This window comes from Myxocyprinus asiaticus, chromosome 49 (genome assembly GCF_019703515.2).
Source record: "Myxocyprinus asiaticus isolate MX2 ecotype Aquarium Trade chromosome 49, UBuf_Myxa_2, whole genome shotgun sequence".
NCBI lineage: Eukaryota > Metazoa > Chordata > Actinopteri > Cypriniformes > Catostomidae > Myxocyprinus > Myxocyprinus asiaticus.
Window position 1 is genome coordinate 7,339,049 of NC_059392.1, and position 22,342 is coordinate 7,361,390.

Consider the following 22,342-nt stretch of genomic DNA (forward strand, 5'->3'; position numbering starts at 1 on the left):
TATTAATATTTTATATATGAGAATATATTTAATATAATAGATAGTATTTAAAAAAGTCAAACCTTTACTCCATAAAAAGCAATATATACTGTATATAAAAATAGTTATACATTTATTTAATTTAATTTAAATTTAACTTTATTTTTGAAAAACTATTATTTAAATATTTGGATATATACCTATACATATACTAATTTATCTATTTACAGAATAAATAAAAGTTTAGTTATGCAAAACAAATATTACATTTTCTAGAAATACATTTATCTATTAATATTGACCTTTTTTTGATTAATGCAATATTTCAGATTTATTTATTTAATTTGTAAGCTACAGGAATGGTTTGCAATCAGCCTGCTGTCAAAATATAAGGACGTAATGCTTATTTACTGTCTATTTGACATGCAGTTCATAATTTGCGTTTTCTGTGCAATGCTGCCACCTATTGAAATTCACTATCATTCACTGACTAAAACATCTAATCTAAGCCAAGTAGGCATAACTGCAGGCCAGAGATCTCCAAATGGGGTCGGAATGTCCCAAAGTGGGCGGGGTTATTACAAAAGGGGCGTGGTTGCTCCAAAAGAAGGTTGCACCAACTCGAAAAGGGGGAGTCATTTCCACACACGGTTAAATGGGTTAGGTTAGGGGCTCCCTATATCTGCAGGCGGTTTGGAGCTCCCACCCATTTTTGAAGCTCTGCCTGCAGCTACAGTATATCATTCTCAATCTCAGGCTATATGTTAACAATTGCATACTTCTTAATATCTCTGCAGTATATAGTATGTATACTGTGCATAGTATACACATTTTCAGTTTGCACAGAATATCTGGATGACCTACTACATTTGCCCAAATGTGCACTAGGCTACAACCAACCGAACGTGATATCAATGTGATCTTTACATATTGAAACATTATTTAATGGGACTGCCAAACAATTTTTTTTTTTTTTTTTAAACAAACTTGGAATAAAAATACAAAATAAACTATGTTTTAAATATTTTTTATATGCCACTAGCTAAAAATAAATAGGCAACATAATAATAAGGTCATGTGACAACAATGTAATATACTACTGTTTGAAGCATTTAACAGTGCATAATTCATACTGTTTGATTACTATTATTAAGTAGGCAGCATGAAGTGTATACTGTGAAGTATGCAGTATACAAGCATTCCTATTTGAGTTCTTTCTTGGTGGCTGTTGCTGAGTAAATGTTGAAGTTTCACTCTCTTGTCCTTTATTACTGCATATCTGCAGATAAAATGACACCAAATACCAACCTTGTGTACCAAACAGTAAAAAATAAACTCATGAAACCAATTTACACTTCATTTCGCTGGCTGAAACAAAGAGTTTGCCGGAAAGGGGGTGCCAGACACTTCCAGTCATCTGTAACACAGCAGCAGTAAAGTATAAAGCAGAAATCTGTGTGGTTTGCTGTATAAATGAACACAGTTAGTTAGTGTACTACAATGAAAAACTTGGCTTTAGAACAAAAATGTCTCAGTTGCCAAGGTAACAGGTAATTTTACAAATATCTTCAATGTGCTGAAGCAAAGATATGTTACAGGTTGATTTTTTGCTGGTTTTCTTAATTTAACAAGCTTGGCAGCTCACTGTATTTGATATCTGGAATGGTGGTGGTGTAGTGGGCCAAAGCACATAACTGGTAAGTTGATGGTTACTGGTTCGATCCCCACAGCCACCACCATTGTGTCCTTGAGCAAGGCACTTAACTCCAGGTTGCTCTGGGGGTATTGTCCCTGTAATAAGTACACTTTGGATGAAAGTGTCTGCCAAATGCATAAATGTACATATCTGAGTGCAATGAAAGGCAACTGTTAAATACAGGCAAAATAAATGAAACTGACATCAAGGTAGCTATTTTTGACACACAGATATATATATTTATATATATATATATATATATATATATATATATATATATATATATATATATATATATATATATATACACAAATTCCGAAAAAGTTGGGACAGTATGAAAAATGCTAATAAAAACAAAGAGGGATGATTTGTCAATTATATTCACCCTTTTCTATATTGAAAGCACTACAACTACACATTATATGATGTTTTTCCTTGTGAATTTCATTGTTTTTTGAAAATGTACAGTAATTTCAAATCAGATGATTGCAACACTCTCCAAAAAAGTTGGGTCAGTTGTGTGTTTACCATGTGTAACATCACCATTTCTTCTAATAACACTTATTAAGCATTTAGGCAGAGAAGACACAAGTTTGTTAAGTTTAGAAAGTGGAATTTTCCCTCATTCATCCATTATGTAGGTCTTTAGCTGCATAATTGTATGGGGTCTTCGTTGCCGTATGGTGTGCTTCATAATGCGCCACACGTTCTCAATTGGAGATGGTCAGGAATGCAGGCAGGCCAGTCTAGCACCCACACTTTCTGCTTCACAGCCATGCATTTGTAATCTGGGCAGTATGTGGTTTGAAGTTGTCCTGCTGGAAAATGCAGGGATGTCCCTGGAAAAGATGGTGCTGGATGGCAGTATATGTTGCTCCAAAATGTTTACATATTTGTCTGCATTCATGGTGTTCTCACAGATGTGCAAGTTACCCATGCCATGGGCACTGACACACCCCTGGCCCATACAGACACTGGCTTTTGGACCTGATGCTGATAACAGCTTGGATGGCCCTTTTCCTCTTTGGCCCGGATAACACAACAGCTTTGTTTTTCAAAAACTATTTGAAATGTGGATTCTTCAGACCAAAAAACACAGTTCCACTGTTCTACTTTCCATCTAAGATGAGAACGAGCCAGAGAAGTTGGCAGAGCTTCTGGACAGTGTTGATGTATGGCTTCTGCTTTGCATAGTAAAGTCTTAACTTGCATCTGTGGCGAGCGGTGTTGACTAACAAAGGTTTACTAAAGTTATCCCAAGCCCATGTTCATGATATCCATTACAGATGAATGATGTTTTTTAAGTCAGTGACATCTGAGGGATCAGAGATCATGCACATTCAGAAGTGGTTTTCGTTTTGCCCTTTACACACAGAGATTTGACCAGATTCCTTGAATCTTTTAACTGTATTGTGCACTGTAGAGGGTGAAATGCCCCAAATCCTTCCAATTTGTCTTTGGGGAACATTGTTCTCAACGTGCTGGATTATTTGCTGAAGAATCTGTTGGCAAATTGACAAGTCTCGAATGATCCTTGCTCTTGAAGGACTAGGCTGTTTTTGGTGGCTCCTTATATACTATGACATGATTGCCTCACCTGTTTAACATCTCCTGTTTCACATCACCTAGTTATTTTAACTCGTCAAATTTTTATTAGTCTTTAATGGCCCCTGTCTCAACTTTTGTGGAGCGTGTTGCAATCATCTGATTTGAAATTACTGTACATTTTCAAAAAACATTGAAATTCACAAGGAAAAACATCATATAATGTGTAGCTGTAGTGCTTTCAATATAGCAAAGGCTGAATATAATTTACAAATCACTCCTTTTTGTTTTTCTTAGCATTTTTCATACTGTCCCAACTTTTTTGGAATTGGGGTTATATACTGTATATATATATATATATATTATGGTGCCTGATAAATGAAAAAATATGAATTACATACATGTTTACAGGACTTTTTAACTTTGGTTGTGTATTTCAATAAAAGTACTTATATCATAACTAATATAGTAAAATGTGTCACTGATAAAAACATTTATATTAGTTTATTGATTTTTCTACAATTTAATCAGTAAATCGAATTATATTATATTATATTAAAAGAGACCAAAAAATAAAATAAAAAAAATAAATAAAAATGCATGACAGAACACTGCCATCTGGTGTTTACACCTTTTACACACGCAACGGCCCTTTTCAGGAGAAGGAGAGCTCCAAAAAAAGGGCGGGATCTCCCAAGCAAGCAAAGAGCCCCTAACCTAACCCTAACTGTGCGTGGAAGTGACGCCCACTTTTGGAGTTGGCGCAACCCCCTTTTGGAGTACACCCGCCCTTCTGGGGTAACCCCGCCCTCTTTTGGAGATTCCGCCCCCATTTAGAGATCTCTGGCCTGCAGCTATACCTACTTGCTTTCCAATAGCCACATTTTCTAAATTAAAATCAGTAAATTAAATTAAAATATGTTATATTATATTAGTTAAAACAGACAAACAATGCATGAAAGAACACTGCTACCTGGTGTTTACTTCTTTTACACAGGCAGAGGCCCTTTTCAGTCGCCATGTGTTTATGCAACCCACTGTTTACTACGTATTATGTGCTTTATTTTCAAATTTATTATGTGCTTTACATATATATATATATATATATATATATATACACACACACACACACACACTGCCGGTCAAAAGTTTTGAAACACTTACTCATTCTTTATTATTATTTATTTTATTTTTTTTCACATTTAGAATAATAGTACAGTCATTAAAACTATGGAATAACGTACATGGAACTATAGGAATTATGTTGTGACTAAACAAAATCCAAAATAAATCAAAACTGTGTTATATTTTAGCATCTTCAAAGTACTCACCCTTTGCCTAGAATTTGCAGACATGTACTCTTGACATTTTCTCAACCAACTTCTTGAGGTATCACCCTGGGATGATTTTTAAACAGTATTGAAGGAGTTCCCATCTATATGCTGGGCACTTATTGGCTGCTTTTCTTTATTATTTGGTCCAAGTCATCAATTAAAAAAAAAAAAATAAAATAAAAATAAAAATTATATATATATATATATATATATATTTGTATTACATTTTAGATTTATAATGAAATAAATTAATATGGTGGCACAATTATATTTTTTGTCTACAAAATTAATTTCAAACATTTAAGCATATGCCTTCAGATGAAAATATTTTTAAGATCATGAGAAACATTTCAGTCAAGTGTTTCAAAACTTTTGACCGGTAGTGTACATACATATTATGTTGCCTTGTTTCATTTTATATCAATCCGAATAGATAGTTACAATCAAATCATTTTATACGTTTAAATTTAAGAACATTAAAATTTAAAAGGACTTGTTCAGACTTGCCTGTTGCTTAATTATTCATTAGTAGGCGGGTCTCGACGGAGGTCCCTTACTACTCGTACTAAAATTGCAAGTGTACTACAAACACGGACTAGGACGTTGAAATAAAACTAAAGTTGATTTCAGTTTTTCAAAGTACTGTACGATGTGGCAATAAGTATGAAACCGATCCCAACTTGCCTAGACTATGCAATTTAAAAACGTTGAAGTTTAGAAGGACTCTTTAGACTTGCCAGCTGGTGATTATTAATTATTCATGAGTAGGCGTATCTCCCCAGAGACCTATTGGTCATCTAGTCTAGTGCATGTTTTTGTACTACTACTGATACTAGTACGTTGCAATAAATTACATATATTTGTTTTACTGACTGTAATGTTTGTCTTTTTACAAACTACCGTGTAGCAAAAAATATACTAAACCGATCTATATTTTCCTAGACTATGCATTATCAGAACTTTGCCCGCTGGTGCTTATGAATTATTCATGAGTAGGCGTATCTCACCAGTGGCCCATATGGCTCACACTAAAAGTGCATGTGTATTACGTTTAGACGGGTACGTTTCAATAATTTAAAGGCTATTTGTATTACAGCTGGTTTTTTTTTTGTTTGTTTTTTTTTACAAAGTTTCATGTGGCGATGTGTGTTAAAATATTCCATATTTTCCTAGACAATCTCTCCGCAAACAAAACATGTTACATGTAAAGTACTATAATGAAGATATAAAGTTGATCGAAACCCTAATTTCAGACCAGACGTGAAAACATTCTATTTAGATCTCTTTCCAGACCCAGGCTGGAGCACATGGAGGCGACGGAGTTTAGCTTAAGCCCGGCGGGGGAGTCGGTGGTGCCGGCATGTATGTTCGCACCGGACCCGGGCAGCGTGGAGGATCCGGCCGGCACTGAGAGCAGTGAGACCGGCGAGAACCAGAACGGAGACGACGAGGATCACTTAGACCTCACCAGCAAGGTGGATCCTAGGCCTGTCAGCTGGTTTTAGCGCTTCTTTATGTGCACAAAACTTTGCAAATGTTTATTTAATAAACGAACTATGTTTAAAGGCTGTTGGGAACTTTTATTTGAATGGCAGCTGATTGCATGAGAAAGTTGCAAGAGTGACACGTTGGCTGCTGGCATGTCTGTGCCAGCTGGCATATCAGCACTGTTTACTCTTAAATTAAATGCGATGAAACTGGAACATTAACTATGATATGGTAAATTTTAAAGTGCATGCACGTTTTGGTGTGCAATATAAAAATACAAAGTTTGAGTGTCTCTAAATGTTTAAATAGTTATGTTTAACACTGATTTCCGAGCAGCTATTGGCCCCCAAAAAGTATTTGCACGCTTATGCTACACTTACAAATGTATGTCTGTTATTGCAGGTAGAAGTAATTACAAAAAAGTGGCTCAGTTAGTTGGCAAGTAAGTTCTGAGAAAAAGGCCTAGCATCTTTCCTGCTACTTGGTTTGATATTGTATTTTTTTTATGCATTGTCACATATATTTTTAAGTGTAACTTTTAGACAACATTTATAGAATGCATATCAAGAAATAGGCATTTTAAAGTATAGTAACTATTTTCAATATGCCTCAGGTTTAATAATAAAACAAATAACCTAAACATAAATCTGGGGTGTTATGTTACAGTCCTTCAGATTTTTTCCACTGTGAAAATTAACAATTGAATGCTAATTTCTGTTATTTGTTGTCAGTTGGCGCTGGTAAGCCCTACTGGAGAACAGTATGACTGTTTACTCAAGCAGCTGCGAGAACGAATGGAAGAAAGCTGTGGAGAGACCATCTATGTGGTTGGAAAGGGGACAGGTGAAGCAAAGTGTCATCCAGTGTAATGTGCATTTTAATCTTATTTTTGTGTTGTGGCAAACACCCTTGGAACATACACTCACTGAGCACTTAATTAGGAACACCTGTACACCTACTTATTCATGCCATTATCTAATCAGCCAATCGTGTGGCAGCATTGCAATGCATATAATCATGCAGATATGGGTCAGGAGCTTCAGTCAATGTTCATATCAACCATCAGAATGGGGAAAAATGTGATCTCAGTGATTTCGACCGTGGCATGATTGTTGGTGCCAGACGGGCTGGTTTGAGTATTTCTGTAACTGCCGATCTCCTGGGATTTTCATGCACAACAGTCTCTAGAGTTTACTCAGAATGGTGGCAAAAACAAAAAAACATCCAGTGAGTGGAAATTCTGCAGACGGAAACGCCTTGTTGATGAGAGAGGTCAACGGAGAATGGCCAGAATGGTTTGAGCTGACAGAAAGGCTACAGTAACTCAGGTAACCGCTCTGTACAATTGTAGTGAGCAGAATAGCATCTCAGAATGCACAACATGTCGAACCTTGAGGCGGATGGGTTACAACAGTAGAAGACCACGGCGGGCACTTTATTAGGACCACAGTGTTCCTTATAAAGTGCTCAGTGAGTGTATATCTACCAATCAGAATCAACTCTTCCACAATACACTGGTGTAATATGTAATATTTTGGACATTCGGTTTTAGTCATTTCACTTAAACGTTCAATTTGTCCTGTCGTCATAGAGGGCACCAACGAGAGAACATTATTATTTTTTCTTATCTCTCTTACTATAACTCTTGCTTTGTAATGTCTGAGCACAGTAACCTCCTGAGTCAAAGGTCATGTATTGATGTGGTTTGGTTGACTAGGTCATAACCAATGTTGACACCCCTACTCTTGTTCATATGTCATTTGTTTTAGAGGTAGACCGATATATCGGTTTTACCAATTAATCAGTGCCAATAGTTGCATTTTATAACTATCGATTTTTAGCAAAAATCTATGCCGATTTTTATTTTTTTATTTTTTTTTTATTCCTTTGTGTTCCTTCGATAATTATGTTTTTAAAATTGAAACGAGGGGATATGCAAAAAAAATGCAGCAATATGGAAATGTCCCTCGTCAGCACATACATCGTGTCTCCAACTTCATATATTGTGAATAATAATATATAGGCACCAAATAAAGCTTAATTTGGTAAATATTAAAATAAAGCATTTTAATGGAGCCAAATCATCTTTTTTTTCCTGATTATTATTGGGATTTTGTTTGAAAAATAAATTACATCGTGGATTTTATTAATTTTGTACTCTGACCTCTATGTCTGTGCTGACTAAGGAAATGTTGTAACATTCTATGAATCGCTTTTAAAAACTATCGGCCGATTAATCGGTATCGGCCTTTTCCACCACCGCAGTTATCGGTATCAGCAAAATCCACTATCAGTCGACCTCTAATTTGTTTCTTTTGTTTTGTTGGCTTTTAAAGCCATTTTTACATTTTATAAATGGTATAAAAAAAATGTTTGTGATCGTGTCACGTCTTTGATTATTTTTATTATGACTGATCAGAGAGCAGCCTAATTGCTTATCTTAGCCAAACAGTTCACTTCGGAAATTGAACTAGATGTAAATTGGCTATTTAAGTGCTGATGAATGTTTTTGTGTCTCTTTCTCAGATGGTGGTGATTATGGTCTGGATGAGAGGGATATGGAAGCAGCTGTTGCTACGGTGCGGTCGCTATGTGAACAGGCAGACGCTGATCTGATTCTCTTGCGAGAGAGAGCGGAGACGGAAGGACGAGTCCGGGATTACCTTATCCGGCGCCGAGTGGGAGAAGCCGACTTCCTGGAAGTTAGGTTAGAGAAAGGTTTTCCTGGTGATTATGGATGTATTAGGCCAGAAACATACTTCACACAAGTATGCAAATGCAGACCTGAATATACTTAATGTGTGCTCTTGTGTTGCTGTGGTGGTAATAAACCTTAGTACTCAAGGGGGCAATAGTTCCCTTGTCTATGCCGTTTAACCGGATTTGACGTTATTGAATTATTGCTTTAATAGATACATTCTTCTTATATCATCTTGCCTCTTATTCATTGTCAGAGTGGCGGTTGTTGGTAATGTAGATGCCGGTAAAAGTACACTCTTGGGCGTCCTTACTCATGGTGAACTCGACAACGGTCGCGGATTCGCACGACAAAAGCTCTTCCGACACAAACACGAGATGGAGAGCGGTCGCACCAGCAGTGTCGGAAATGACATTCTGGGCTTCGACCAGGACGGGCAGGTGGTCAACAAACCGGATAGTCACGGGGGCAGTCTGGACTGGACCAAGATCTGTGAGAGGTCATCAAAAGTGATCACCTTTATTGATCTGGCAGGGCATGAGAAATACCTGAAGACCACTGTGTTCGGCATGACTGGGCACCTACCAGACTTCTGTATGCTTATGGTGAGAGGGAAGCAGGGGTGGACAATATAAACAATAATTAATTATCATTTTAGTTCTTAAATTTTAGTTGATGATAATACATCATAATGTATACCTTTAAAAAAAAAAACTTGTACTGTTCTTTTGAAAAATGTTCAAGTCATATAAATATATATATATATATATATATATATATATATATATATATATATATATATATATATATATATATATTAGTAAATATAATGTAAAATATAATAAAATAAATTATAATATAATATAAAATAATATATGTATATTTTTTGGAACATAAATGTTAAAGTTTTGGATAAACAATGTGTGGCAACTATATACAGTATAATTACATTTATGTAATCAAAATTGCAATAAAAAAATTCAAAATAAAAGTATATAAGAATACATGTTATTTAAAAAAATAATAGATAAAATATAATATAAAATCTGGTACAAGTTGATTTTTTTCATTTGTTTGTTTTAGATTGTAACTGTTTGCTTTGATTTTGAAGCAATTTTTGCAGAATTTCATTTTTTGGATGTATGTGGCAACTTTATATAATTACAGGATATAAATGCATGATTTATGTGGTGCTTAGCAAAGTGTTTATCGTTTGATTTGATATATATATATATATATATATATATATATATATATATATGTGTAATTTTTTTTTCTGAAATTTATATTTTTTAGAACGTAAGAATTTGCATTGATTGCATTGAAGCAAACATTTTAGCAAAACATTAATGTTCAAGATGTATTTTGATTTAAGCACTCTGGTCCACTCTATTCACTCTTTGTTGTGAAGGTGGGCAGTAATGCAGGAATCGTTGGCATGACCAAAGAGCACCTCGGTCTCGCTCTGGCCCTCAACGTTCCTGTCTTTGTAGTCGTCACTAAGATAGACATGTGTCCAGCTAACATCTTACAAGGTTACGCAAAGCCCTTCATTCTGCTTCAAAAAAATTGCGATTTTAATGTGAAATATCAGTCCTGCACAGCAGTATTGACATTTTTATTTTGGTTTGCTTGTGTGTGTGTTACAGAGACATTAAAGTTATTACAGAGGTTACTCAAGTCTCCAGGATGCAGGAAAATTCCAGTTTTGGTGCAAAGCAAAGATGATGTCATCGTTACAGCCTCAAACTTTAGTTCAGAGAGGTAATTTCACCTAATTCTCTGTACATGAAAGAGAAACGTAAAATATGTGCTTTGGGTTGGCTGAAAACTAACCCAAGAACATTTGGAGTTACAGTTATGCTCAAAAGTTTGCATACCCTGCAATAATTGTGAAATTTTGGCATTGATTTTGAAAATATGACTGATCATGCAAAAAAACTGTCTTTTATTTAAGGATAGTCATCATATGAAGCCATTTATTATCACATAGTTGTTTGGCTCCTTTTTAAATCATAATGATAACAGAAATCAACCAAATGGCCCTGATCAAAAGTTTACATACCCTTGAATGTTTGGCCTTGTTACAGACACACAAGGTGACACACACATGTTTAAATGGCAATTAAAGGTTAATTTCCCACACCTGTGTCTTTTTAATTGCAATTTGTGTCTGTGTATACATAGTCAAAGAGTTTGTTAGTTCTCACATGGATGCACTGAGCAGGCTAGATACTGAGCCAAGGGGAGCAGAAAAGAACTGTCAAAAGACCTGCGTAAGAAGGTAATGGAACTTTATAAAGATGGAAAAGGATATAAAACGATATCCAAAGCCTTGAAAATGCCAGTCAGTACTGTTCAATCACTTATTAATAAGTGGAAAATTCGGGGATCACTTGATACCAAGCCAAGGTCAGGTAGACCAAGAAAGATTTCAGCCACAACTGCCAGAAGAATTGTTCGGGATACAAAGAAAAACCCACAGGTAACCTCTGGAGAAATACAGGCTGCTCTGGAAAAAGACGGTGTGGTTGTTTCAAGGAGCACAATACTTGTTGACACCTCTCCAAACATAGCGCTTATGGTTGTGACCATAAAGCTCTATTTTGGTCTCGTCACTCCAAATAACAGTGTGCCAGAAGCTGTGAGGCGTGTCAAGGTGTCGTCAGGCATATTGTAACCATTGGCTTCTTTCTGGCAACTCAACCATGCAGTTCATTTTTGTTCAAGTATCGTCGTATTGTGCTCCTTGAAACAACCACACTGTCTTTTTCCAGAGCAGCCTGTATTTCTCCTGAGGTTACCTGTGGGTTTTTCTTTGTATCCCGAAAAATTCTTCTGGCAGTTGTGGCTGAAATCTTTCTTGGTCTACCTGACCTTGGCTTGGTATCAAGTGATCCCCAAATTTTCCACTTCTTAATAAGTGATTGGTCAGTAGTGACTGACATTTTCAAGGCTTTGGATATCTTTTTATATCCTTTTCCATCTTTATAAAGTTCCATTACCTTGTTACGTAGGTCTTTTGACAGTTCTTTTCTTCTCCCCATGGCTCAGTATCTAGCCTGCTCAGTGCATCCATGTGAGAGCTAACAAACTCATTGACTATTTATACACAGACACTAAATGCAATTTAAAAAGCCACAGGTGTGGGAAATTAACCTTTAATTGCCATTTAAACCTGTGTGTGTCACCTTGTGTGTCTGTAACAAGGCCAAAAATTCAAGGGTGTGTAAACTTTTGATCATGGCCATTTGGTTGATTTCTGTTATCATTATGATTTAAAAAGGAGCCAAACAACTATGTGATAATAAATGGCTTCCTATGATCACTATCCTTAAATAAAAGACAGTTTTTTTTTTTTTTTTGCATGATCAGTCATATTTTCAAAATCAATGCCATAATTTCACAATTTCTGCCAGGGTATGCAAACGTTTGAGCACAACTGTATAATGAGAGTTGTTTTTGCTGCTTAAACAAAGAATTTTGTCTGTGTGTTTGTGAAGGATGTGCCCAATTTTCCAGATCTCTAATGTAACAGGTGAAAACATGGACCTGTTGAAAATGTTCTTGAATCTGCTGTCCTCCAGAACAACGTTTAAAGACGACGAACCTCCAGAATTTCAGATTGATGAAACATATTCAGTACCTGTAAGACAAACACACACTTTCAAAGGTTCTGGACCTGTTAAGTTAAATTTTATCTGTCCATAAATCATTTCAACCTCTCATGATGGTTCTCAGGGTGTAGGCACTGTCGTATCTGGGACTACTCTATGTGGATTAATACGCCTTAATGACACGCTGCTCCTCGGTCCCGATCCTCTGGGTGCTTTCATCCCCATCATGGTCAAATCCATCCACCGCAAGCGAATGCCTGTGAAAGAAGTGCGCGGTGGGCAGACGGCCTCGTTCGCACTGAAGAAGATCAAGCGTTCGTCTATTAGGAAGGGGATGGTGATGGTGTCACCCCATCTCAATCCACTGGCGTGCTGGGAGTTTGAGGCTGAGATTCTGGTGCTGCACCATCCGACTACGATATCGCCGAGATACCAAGCTATGGGTGAGCAGAGGAGACAAATGTGATACAGTAGTTGTTTCTTGTTAAAACAATATCTATTGAAGGTTTTAATGCCTCTTTCTGGTTCTGTAAAAGCATAACAAATGAGGTTTTAGATTTTTAGTACAGAAAACAAAGGTTTGTGTTTTGAAACGGTAAAATAAACTTCTCTGGAATATGTACCTAAAAATAAACATGAACTTTTTAGGGGATATTTTTAATAAAGATTTATTAGGGATGTACTGATAGACATTTTGGCAGATACTGATGATACAAATTCTGGTATAATCAATATGATAGGGTCTATGCTGTTTTGAATTTTTCTTTGAATGTGAAATTTTCTTTTTTTTGTTTTTGTTTTTTGGTCCACAAATTGTATACACACACACAAAAATGTCTAGTTAAATTGGGTATCAAAACATTATCATGTACAAAAAAGTGAATAATCATTAAGTACTTTTGAAATAAAAAAGTAAATACTGTTTAAATTAAAAAAAAAAAAAAAAGAAAACAGTATATACTTTTTGTGCAGAAAACTAAATATTCTGGTTTGTGGTCTAAATCAGAAAGATAGACCTCTTTTTTTAAACATTAAAGGATTAGTTCATCCAAAAATGAAAACATTGGGGCGTTCAAGCGGAAACGTTTGTTTATCTAAAAACAGGTCCGCCGCAGGGATAGTGACAATGAAACACAACACAGCTGCACACAAAACAAAGAACAGAACTTACTAAACATGTCTTAAGAGTTTGTAGTCGAAGAATTGATGCATTTGTATGCCCAGCCTTATTTTTTTTTTAAATAAGAGGAGGCTATAGGCAGCCACAGTCATACCATGTCCTTACCTGATGGCAAAGACACGCGATAAAAAGGTATATTTTTGTGATGAGCAACGGTACATTCTATCGATCGCTTGTTTCCTATTTTCGGCATCGCAAATGGTAACTCCATCACAATTTCTCCCTTTGTGTTATAACAACACAGGGGTGAGTAAACATTGACTGAATTTTCATTTTTGGGTGAACTATCCCTTAACGTATATCTGGAATAATATTTGTATATTTTTTAGATATAGAAACTTTGGTGGATACTGAGGATAAACAAATTTCGGCAGATAATATTTTTGTGGTATAATATAATGAATATGATAGGATTAATCTACGCCATTTGTACGTTTTTATTTTTACATGTAAATTATTGATTTTTTTGTCAAATTAAAAATTTCAAGTGAAATTGGTTATCAAAACGTTATCATGCAAAAAAGTGGATAATTTTTTTAATACTTTTGAAATAAAAAAACAGTATGTATTGTTTGAATATGGGGGGAAATAAGACGTTTGCTTATATTGGCCTAATCTGAATGCTGATAATAATAATATTAAAAATAATAAAATAAAGCACACACACACACACACACACACGAATATTGGTTGAAAACTGATATGGTCACTGATTTAATGTACATTAAAATGAAATTTATATTAATAATATTTATAATAATAGGACCAATATTTAAATTTTGAAAACACTAATTTTGGGATATAATTATTTTTGTTAAAACCAAAATGATAGTATAAATCTACAGCATTTTGCCTGTTTATTTTTCTATGATTTAATTTTATGTATTTATTTTTATATATAGAATTTTCACATCTGCCATGTAAAATCATGTATCAGAGCATTGTCATGTATAAAATAATGGATAATTGTTTAGTAGTTTTGAAATATAAAAAAATAATATCCTGTTTGAATTTGGGAAAAAAACAGGACATGCTATTATTTGCTTAATCCAAAAGAATAAAAGTAATATTGTCCGTTACCGATATATCCTACACTCCTAGTATTTATGAACTGGTCTATGCTTATTTGGCATTCTCATTATGCACAACTGAATCTTTCTGCATTCTGTCCCTTCCTCTCTCATAGTTCACTGTGGCAGTATCAGACAAACGGCCACCATAATCAGCATGAACAAAGACTGTTTACGGACAGGCGACAAAGCCACTGTGAACTTTCGTTTTATTAAGACCCCTGAGTACCTTCACTTGGAGCAGAGACTCGTCTTCAGGGAGGGCAGGACCAAGGCTGTGGGCACCATCACAAAGGTCAGAGGTCAAATGGCCTAGCTCATGAAAAGAGTTCAAAACAAGTTTAAAAGATGTTGAACTGGGTGAATCTCACACAGACAAGAAAATGTAAATTCACCCAAAATCAAAAGAAAGAAATAAGACATTATATTTAACAATGAAAATTGAGCCAATATGAGGGACCATTAAGAGTTTCGGAGTGACTATTTGCACTAGGTGTAAATAACACCTGCCACACAGCACAGCTATTTGCACTCCAGTAGTCTGGTGAAAACACAGAAATTAAAGACAAACTGACCCACTAGTGTCATTACAGTGGCATGGAGTGTAAAAACGGTGTGGATATGTTTTTTCATGCGGACGACCCGGGTTCGATTACGCCTTTTGTCCCACTTTTCCCCATCCGGTTTGCTGTCTCAATTTTTAATATTTCCTTTAATACTACTTATAAAAAGTTATATAAATGTTGATTTTCTCACTAGGAGTTTGAGAGAAAGGCTTGATCTGAGTAAATTTAACCATGGTTTTACTATAGTAATATTGTAGTAACCATGTTTTTTTGCGGAAGCCATTGTTTTAATGCAATTAATTAACCATGTTATTACTACAGTAATATCGTGTCAATATAGTAACCATGTTTAATTTTGTGGTTATGATTTTACAACAAAATGCCACAGTGATACAATGGTTACTGTAGTAAAACCCTGGTTAATTTTTAAGGAAAGGGAATTTTAATTTGTAAGGGAAAGTTAGGGTTAGGTTTAGGGATAGGGGTTGGTGTAAGATGTCTGTGGGACTCAATAAATAAATACAATAAACACGCTGCAGTGATACCACTATACTGTTTATTAGTATATAATTAGGGGTGCAAATAGCATCCAACACTTTGTGCACTTTGTACAAAGAATATGCTTTTTGTTTCTATTTACATTTAGTGCAGATAGCCCTTGCCTAAAAGTTTTTGCATCATAAAATTATTTTCAAGTCAGTTAGGCACATTTTCCACCTAATTCTGTTTTTTTATTTTTTTTATTGTTTTATTATTTTTTTTTTTTATTATTTCCAGTAATCTTAATGTTAATTTCATTGCTGTAATTCTTAAAAATTACTGTAAAAAAATAAAAATAATGATTGTATTTAAATCAGTCTAAATTACTACTATGATGTATAAATTACAATTTTACTTAATAATTATTTATTAATTTAACTTAAAATTATATTTTAAATAATGTATTGTTTTTTTTTTTTTTTTTATTTCATTCAAGAGAATGTATTTTTATTTATTTATCTTAATTAGAATTTAGGGGAGAAATGTGCTTAATTATCATGAAAATAATGTCACAATGGAAAAACAAATTTGTTTCGAAATATAAAAAAAAAAAGAATATTCTGTTTGAATCAGGGAAAAAAGTCCATGCTGTTATTTGCTTGTAATATTTGCCTAATCACCCCCCCAAAAAAAATAATATATATATATATATATATATATATATATATATATATATATATATATATATATATATATATTGTATTTTAATTTGATAATTTTTAGTTTATTTTTGGGGGCGTTTTCAGTATTCTTAATGATAATTTTCATTGATGGAATACAGTAATTCTTGACTTAATTTTATTCAAATTACTGTAGTAAAACATTGTTTTTAAATCAGCATAAATTACAACCATCATGCATAATTTACAGTTTTACTTAATTTATTAATTTAACTTAAATTATAATAAAAGTAGATTTTAAATAATATTTTGTATTTTTTGCATTACCTTTACGAGAATTAGATGTTTTTTTTATTTTTTAAATAGGCTTTATTTTCATAAGGCAAAATTGTATTTCATATTTCTTTTCATTTATTCTTTCTGAATAATGTTTTGAGATATATATGTATATATATTGACTGGATTTTGAAACATGTATAATTGAAGTTTTAATATAAACAGAGATATTTGCTTATCTTTTTCTCTAAGTCTGGGGCTTAAACATTTCTTGATTCTTGAAATCTGCCAATGTACTTTATTGTGAAACTCCTCTGTGTTGTTTTGTATGTTTGACAGCTGCTTCAAACCAAGCCTCAGGCCAAGATGCAGTCTACCAAGAAAGCTTCATCACAGGTGGAGGGCTCTTTGGCAGCCAGCGAGAGTGCTGCACAGATGGGAGGAAGCCCTCAAACAGGACAAGCGGTGAGAGGAAGAGCCAGAATTCTCAACAACAATTTATTTGAAGTCAGAACTTTTTATATCTAGCTGTGAAAATCAAATATATTTTCAGATCAGTTAGCTGTACTTAGCAATACTGTGCTTTTTTTTTTTTTTATATACAGATGACTTTGTCAGTCTAACAAAACTTGTCAAGAACATGTTCAGGTCAAATCCTCATATCCTATTCATCCAAAATTCTCTGAGAATGAATTTTCTTTCTCTTCATTACTTGCTCTTTAGCCTAACTTGCTAAACAAAAAAAAAAAAAACTAAGAAAATGTTGTAGAAAGTAGTGTAGTGAAGGTAAATGGGTTTTTAAGCCTATTACGGTCTTTTTAAGCTTATAAAATTGAATTCATTATAGTGGAAATCACAAAGGCATTAAGAGCATTACTTTCATGACTAAAAAGAATATTACAGTCATTATGTGCCTTAATGTAATGAATTAGGCTGATTTATTTCTTGAAGAGTATTTGAATGCAACAAATTACCTCTTAACTCTTTTATTTAGACCTAATGGTTAATTGATTTCTTGCCAGTGATCACAGTATTATTTTGATAGTGTTCTAATGTTAATGGTAAACTTGTGTTTGTTGACCACTATTGGCATTTTAACTGATAACAGGTTCTCTGTGTTTACAAGAAATGATGTAATAATGGACACTTTAGCTCCTAAACATAAAATATAATTGTATTACACATAAAATAAATAAGTAAAATGTAATTCCAAGTTTTATTAATTTTGTTAAGTAGCAATTGACAAAAATAAATCAAAATGAGTCAGAATTGGTGGCAAGTGCATAGAAATGCGAAAAGAAAAAAAAAAGAACACACTCAAAACACCCTAGCAACCACGAAGCAATGTGCTGAAAACACTCCAAACTCCTTAGCATGGCAACACACTGGCAACCACCCAACACAACCTAACATTGTGGGGTTGAATTTAGTATGGAAATTCGCTGGTGACATTGTCTGCTGAAAATGTAAAAAATAATATTTGATCAACTATTTTTTTTAATTACTCAAAGCAGAAAACAGTCAAATAAAGCAGAATATAGTTCAGTATTAATAAAGGACCGTAATGGACCTTTCACACTGAATGCGTTTGTGTGTCTGTCTGCGCTCTTTTTCCATTGTTTTCCATTTTTATGTTAACATGCACTACGGACATCTTTGAATGTTTTGCCGCATAAAGTGTTTATGTCTCGTGTAGGGATGCAGCATATTTTAGACACTATGTCAAGTAAAGGAGAAAGTCCATTTTTAAAAGTGTGTCTTGAAACACATGCGTTCTGTTATGTGCGCAGCGCTGCATCTAGCTTTTTTTTAGTTCAAGTACACATTCAGACTGAATGGCCCCTAAGAATATTTTTTAGCATCTCGCACAAGAACGGCACATATTTTAGACATTGTGTCAAGTAAAAAATAAATGTAAACTTTTAAGTGTGCCCTGAGACGCATGCGTTCTGTTATGTGCGATGTGCTGCCTCTAGCTTTTTAAGCCCAAGAATGCATTCATTTTGAACAGCCCCTAAAAATATTTTCAACATCTCGTACCAGGGTGATACGTATTTTAGACGCACGGTCAAGTAAAAAAGAACAACTTCTAAAAGTGTCTCTCGAGACATGCGTTCTGTTATGTGCTGCATCTAGCTTTTTTAGTGCAAGAAGACATTCGGACTGAACAGCCCCTAAGAATATTTTTAGCATCTTGCGCAGGAGCGCCACATATTTTAGACGTTGTTTCAAGTAAAAAAGAACGTCAAATTTTAAAATCGCGTCTCGAAACACCTCCGATCTGTTATGTGTGCTGCTCTGCATCTAGCTTTTTTAACGCAATAATGCGTTCAGTCTGAACGGCTCCTAAAAATATTTTTTAGCATCTCACGCAGGGGCGCAGCATATTTTAGACGTTGTTTCAAGTAAAAAAGAACGTCAACTTCTAAGTGTCTTGAGACACTTTCTGTTATGTGCGCTTTGCAGCATCTTGCTTTTTTTAGCGCAAGAACACATTCGGTCTGAACGGCCCCTAAGAATATTTTTTTAGCATTTCACACAGGAGCACCACATACTGTATTTTAGACAACATGTCAAGTGAAAAAAGAACGTAAACTACTAAATGTGTTCTGTTTTATGCATTGCACTGGGACTAGCTTTTTTAGCGCAAGAATGTGTTCGTTTTGAGCGGCTACTCAGAATGTATTTTTTTTTTTTTTTTTTTTGCATCTTGCGAAGGAGCACCACGTATTTTAGAAGTTGTGTCAAGTAAAAAAAGAACGTCAACTACTAAAAGTGCGTCTCGAGACACGTGTGTTCTGTGCGCTGCATCTGGATTTTTTAGCGCAAGAGCACATTCGGTCGGAATGGCTCTTAATAATATCTTTCAGCATCTCATGCCAGGGGTTATGCGTACTTTAGAAGGGTAAAAATCCACGACAACTGTGTATTTTAGACACTGCGTCAAGTAAATTATAAAAGTCAACTTTTAAAAAATGCGTCTCGAGTTACATACGTTCTGTTTTATGCACTGTGTCTAGCTTGTTTTTAGCACAAGAACGTAAAAATACAGGAATGATGAAGACATCTAAACATTTAATGGTCTCTTTCAGCTGAAGTCTGGAGCGAGTGGTAGACGGCGTGGCGGTCAACGGCACAAAGGCAAACCAGCTGTAAGCACCGCCACTGGGACGACATCAGCTGCTGGAGTGGGCGGCAACTGAGCTAACACCCCTCCTGCTCATCCTCCATAATCTGCCTTGAATTCTCTTCTCTCTCTCTGCCATCAATATTGGTCATCCCTCTGCCCTGAACTTTTAAAAGCGACCACCAGAGGGCAGCAAAAGCTTTTTGTTTACCATAACTCCCTTTTTTCTGTCCTGTTTTTTTTTTTTTTTTTTCACTATCATAAAACCCACAAATGAAGCTGGACTGAGCAATTTGTCTCCCTACACACGCTAATTAGAAACGTTCATCTCTGCTGACATACGTAATAGTGCCAAAACCCTGACTGACAAGCATTTCTTGTGTTTCTTCACTGAGAAGCTTGTTCACTTGCTGTATTATCACCCTAATGAAACCTGTGTACGTTTTTTTTGTTTTTTTGGTGAACTATCCCTTTAACATCCTGTAATAAACACCCTCAAAAACTGAATTTTGCAGCCAGAATGTTTCCTAAAGGACCCAATTAAGCAGCCCTCATATGAATCCCTGTTTGTGTTCAGCGATTTTCTTATTTCTCACGTCATTTTCCTCCTCCAGTTAAATTTGGCAAATGCTGTTGCAGATGAAAGGGAGAAATCTGTTCTGCTTGTCAATCTTTCATGCCCCCTCATCCTCCCCTGATTTTAATGAGCATCATAGCTGCCTAGACACAAAATCACAGCGGTCCCTCAGTGTCACAAATTAGGTGCCTTTTGGTTCTTGTGTGTTGCTTTTTTATTTTGTGACCAAGCATTACTTTCAGAAGGTCTCACCTTTTCAATAGAGATCTATTTTTTCATATATTACAGGGAGGAAAAAATTAAGCAAACTAAGCTGACAGTGGCATTTAACTCTGTTCTCTATTTTTTCTTCCTCACAAAACCGTTTTTTAATTCTGTCTATTATTTTAGATTTTTTTTTTAACAAATTGACCGGTGAGCCACTTTTGACTCAAACCAAAGTGAGTACAGTTCACACCTCAAAACATGTTCAATAAGAATCTTGATTGAAATATTGTTCCTATGATTCCATTTTTTGTTTTTCTAGGTTCCTTGTTATGAAACTGGCAGAATGTAACTTGAGTCGAATCTTTTCCATCAGACCAGTCTCCCTTTAGACCAAATGTTTTTTTTTTTTTGCTGGTTTATATTTCATTGAAAGTCAATTCTACAACAAAAATTGCTTTTGGTTGTAGTTTTCATAGGAATCATGTCTAAAGACGGTTCAGTCAGTATTGGTTCTCATCCTTGAATTGTTTTGTTCTGAGAAAGTTGGAGGCAAACCAACTTTTGGATTGTCTGTACTATCAAAGACAAGTTCAACTAGACACAGCCAAGTAGATTTGAACCTCAAACATTTTTTACATTTGATTTGTGCAATTCTAGTCTGCACAAATGTCATAAAGACCACATGCTAGATGTTATGCCAAATATATTTTTTTAAATTCTGTTATTTATGATAAAATAAACAGGAAACTTGAAAGGTAATAAAATCAGACAGAAATAATCTAAACATTTTCTCTCCCCCCTTGCACCGGAATGAGATAAAGATTAAAAATCATAAGTGTTCAATGCTTGGATTTTTTTTAATATGCAATTTCTTTTGGATTTTAGTTTATTTTCTTTTAGTGCATGATTGTTTTTTTTTTTTTTTTTTGTACATAAAGAAATTGTAAATCCTTTTAAACAAAAGCTGCACAAAATCTCAAAATGCTAATGCAGCGATTACGAAACGTTTTGCTGTCCCCTTATGGAAATTAACCATGGTTTTACTAAAGTTACCATAGTAATCAACATTTACCATGGTTACTATAATATTACTGTAGTAAAACCATGGTTAGGGTACAAAGGGGCTAAATGCCTAGCTTAAGGAAAATTAACTTTTGTCTGGTCACAGAGTGTCTCAAGATTTAAGAAATAAATGTATTTATTGAATATTGGTGGAGCAACAATTTGAGTAAGAAGAAATAACAGAAGGTTGTTTGGAATACAAATATTAAAAAAATAAAGTGGTGAAGGTGCCATTTACCCCACACCTGGGGTAAAAGTCCCCTGGGGGGAGGGCGCCCTTTTTTGGATTACCCCTCTGCATGAGAGGCAGAGGGGTAATACAGTAAACAGACAATAAATCCAAAAACACAAGCAGGCTAGGAAATACGAAGAACAGGCAGTAGTCAAAACAGGGAAAACAGGAATGGTAGACCAGGCAAACAAGACTTCGCAATGAATGCATATAAACAGGGAACTTAAATAGACAGTTGATGTGGAACAGGTGGGTGAGTAATCAGTCTGACCAGAGGATTATGGGAGATGTAGTTCGTGAAAGTTAGTACTCTGGGGATGCCGACCTCTGGCGGCGTACAGGAGAGATAGGTGCAACCGGTCTTCAGGTAGGCCATAAAAACAGAAGACATACTGGAACAGGTTTTCAGCACATTCCATAGACGAGGGGAGCTTGGGCAGAGGGATGAATCTACAGGCCTTAGAGAAGCGGTCCACACGGTTAAGATGGTAGTGAAACCCTGAGAGTTGGGTAGATCCGTGATGAAAT

General features: G+C 35.0%; 1 protein-coding gene across 2 annotated transcripts; it reads left to right on the top strand.

Annotated features, from left to right (window-relative positions):
• Positions 1–5,577: 5,577 nt before the first annotated feature.
• On the top strand, positions 5,578–20,404 carry LOC127438579 (GTP-binding protein 1-like). Of its 2 annotated transcripts, none has more exons than XM_051694265.1 (12): positions 5,578–5,613; positions 5,846–6,029; positions 6,774–6,885; positions 8,569–8,749; positions 8,997–9,345; positions 10,152–10,275; positions 10,390–10,504; positions 12,244–12,388; positions 12,482–12,800; positions 14,724–14,902; positions 16,949–17,074; positions 19,702–20,404. In XM_051694265.1, exons 2-12 carry the CDS (start codon positions 5,862–5,864, stop codon positions 19,810–19,812), a joined length of 1,929 nt encoding a protein of 642 aa, XP_051550225.1. In that variant the 5' UTR covers positions 5,578–5,613; positions 5,846–5,861; the 3' UTR covers positions 19,813–20,404. The 2 variants fall into 2 exon arrangements, with proteins under 2 accessions (XP_051550225.1, XP_051550224.1); XM_051694264.1 differs by having other exon boundaries at positions 5,582–5,613; positions 5,834–6,029.
• Positions 20,405–22,342: the final 1,938 nt, after the last annotated feature.

Excerpts from the sequence above, each read along its gene's own strand:
- LOC127438579 (XM_051694265.1), top strand. The coding sequence starts at position 5,862 with ATGGAGGCGACGGAGTTTAGCTTAAGCCCGGCGGGGGAGTCGGTGGTG. Across the intron at positions 6,886-8,568 it reads TGTGGTTGGAAAGGGGACAG|ATGGTGGTGATTATGGTCTG; the intron begins GTGAAGCAAAGT and ends TCTCTTTCTCAG. Across the intron at positions 17,075-19,701 it reads GCCCTCAAACAGGACAAGCG|CTGAAGTCTGGAGCGAGTGG; the intron begins GTGAGAGGAAGA and ends GGTCTCTTTCAG.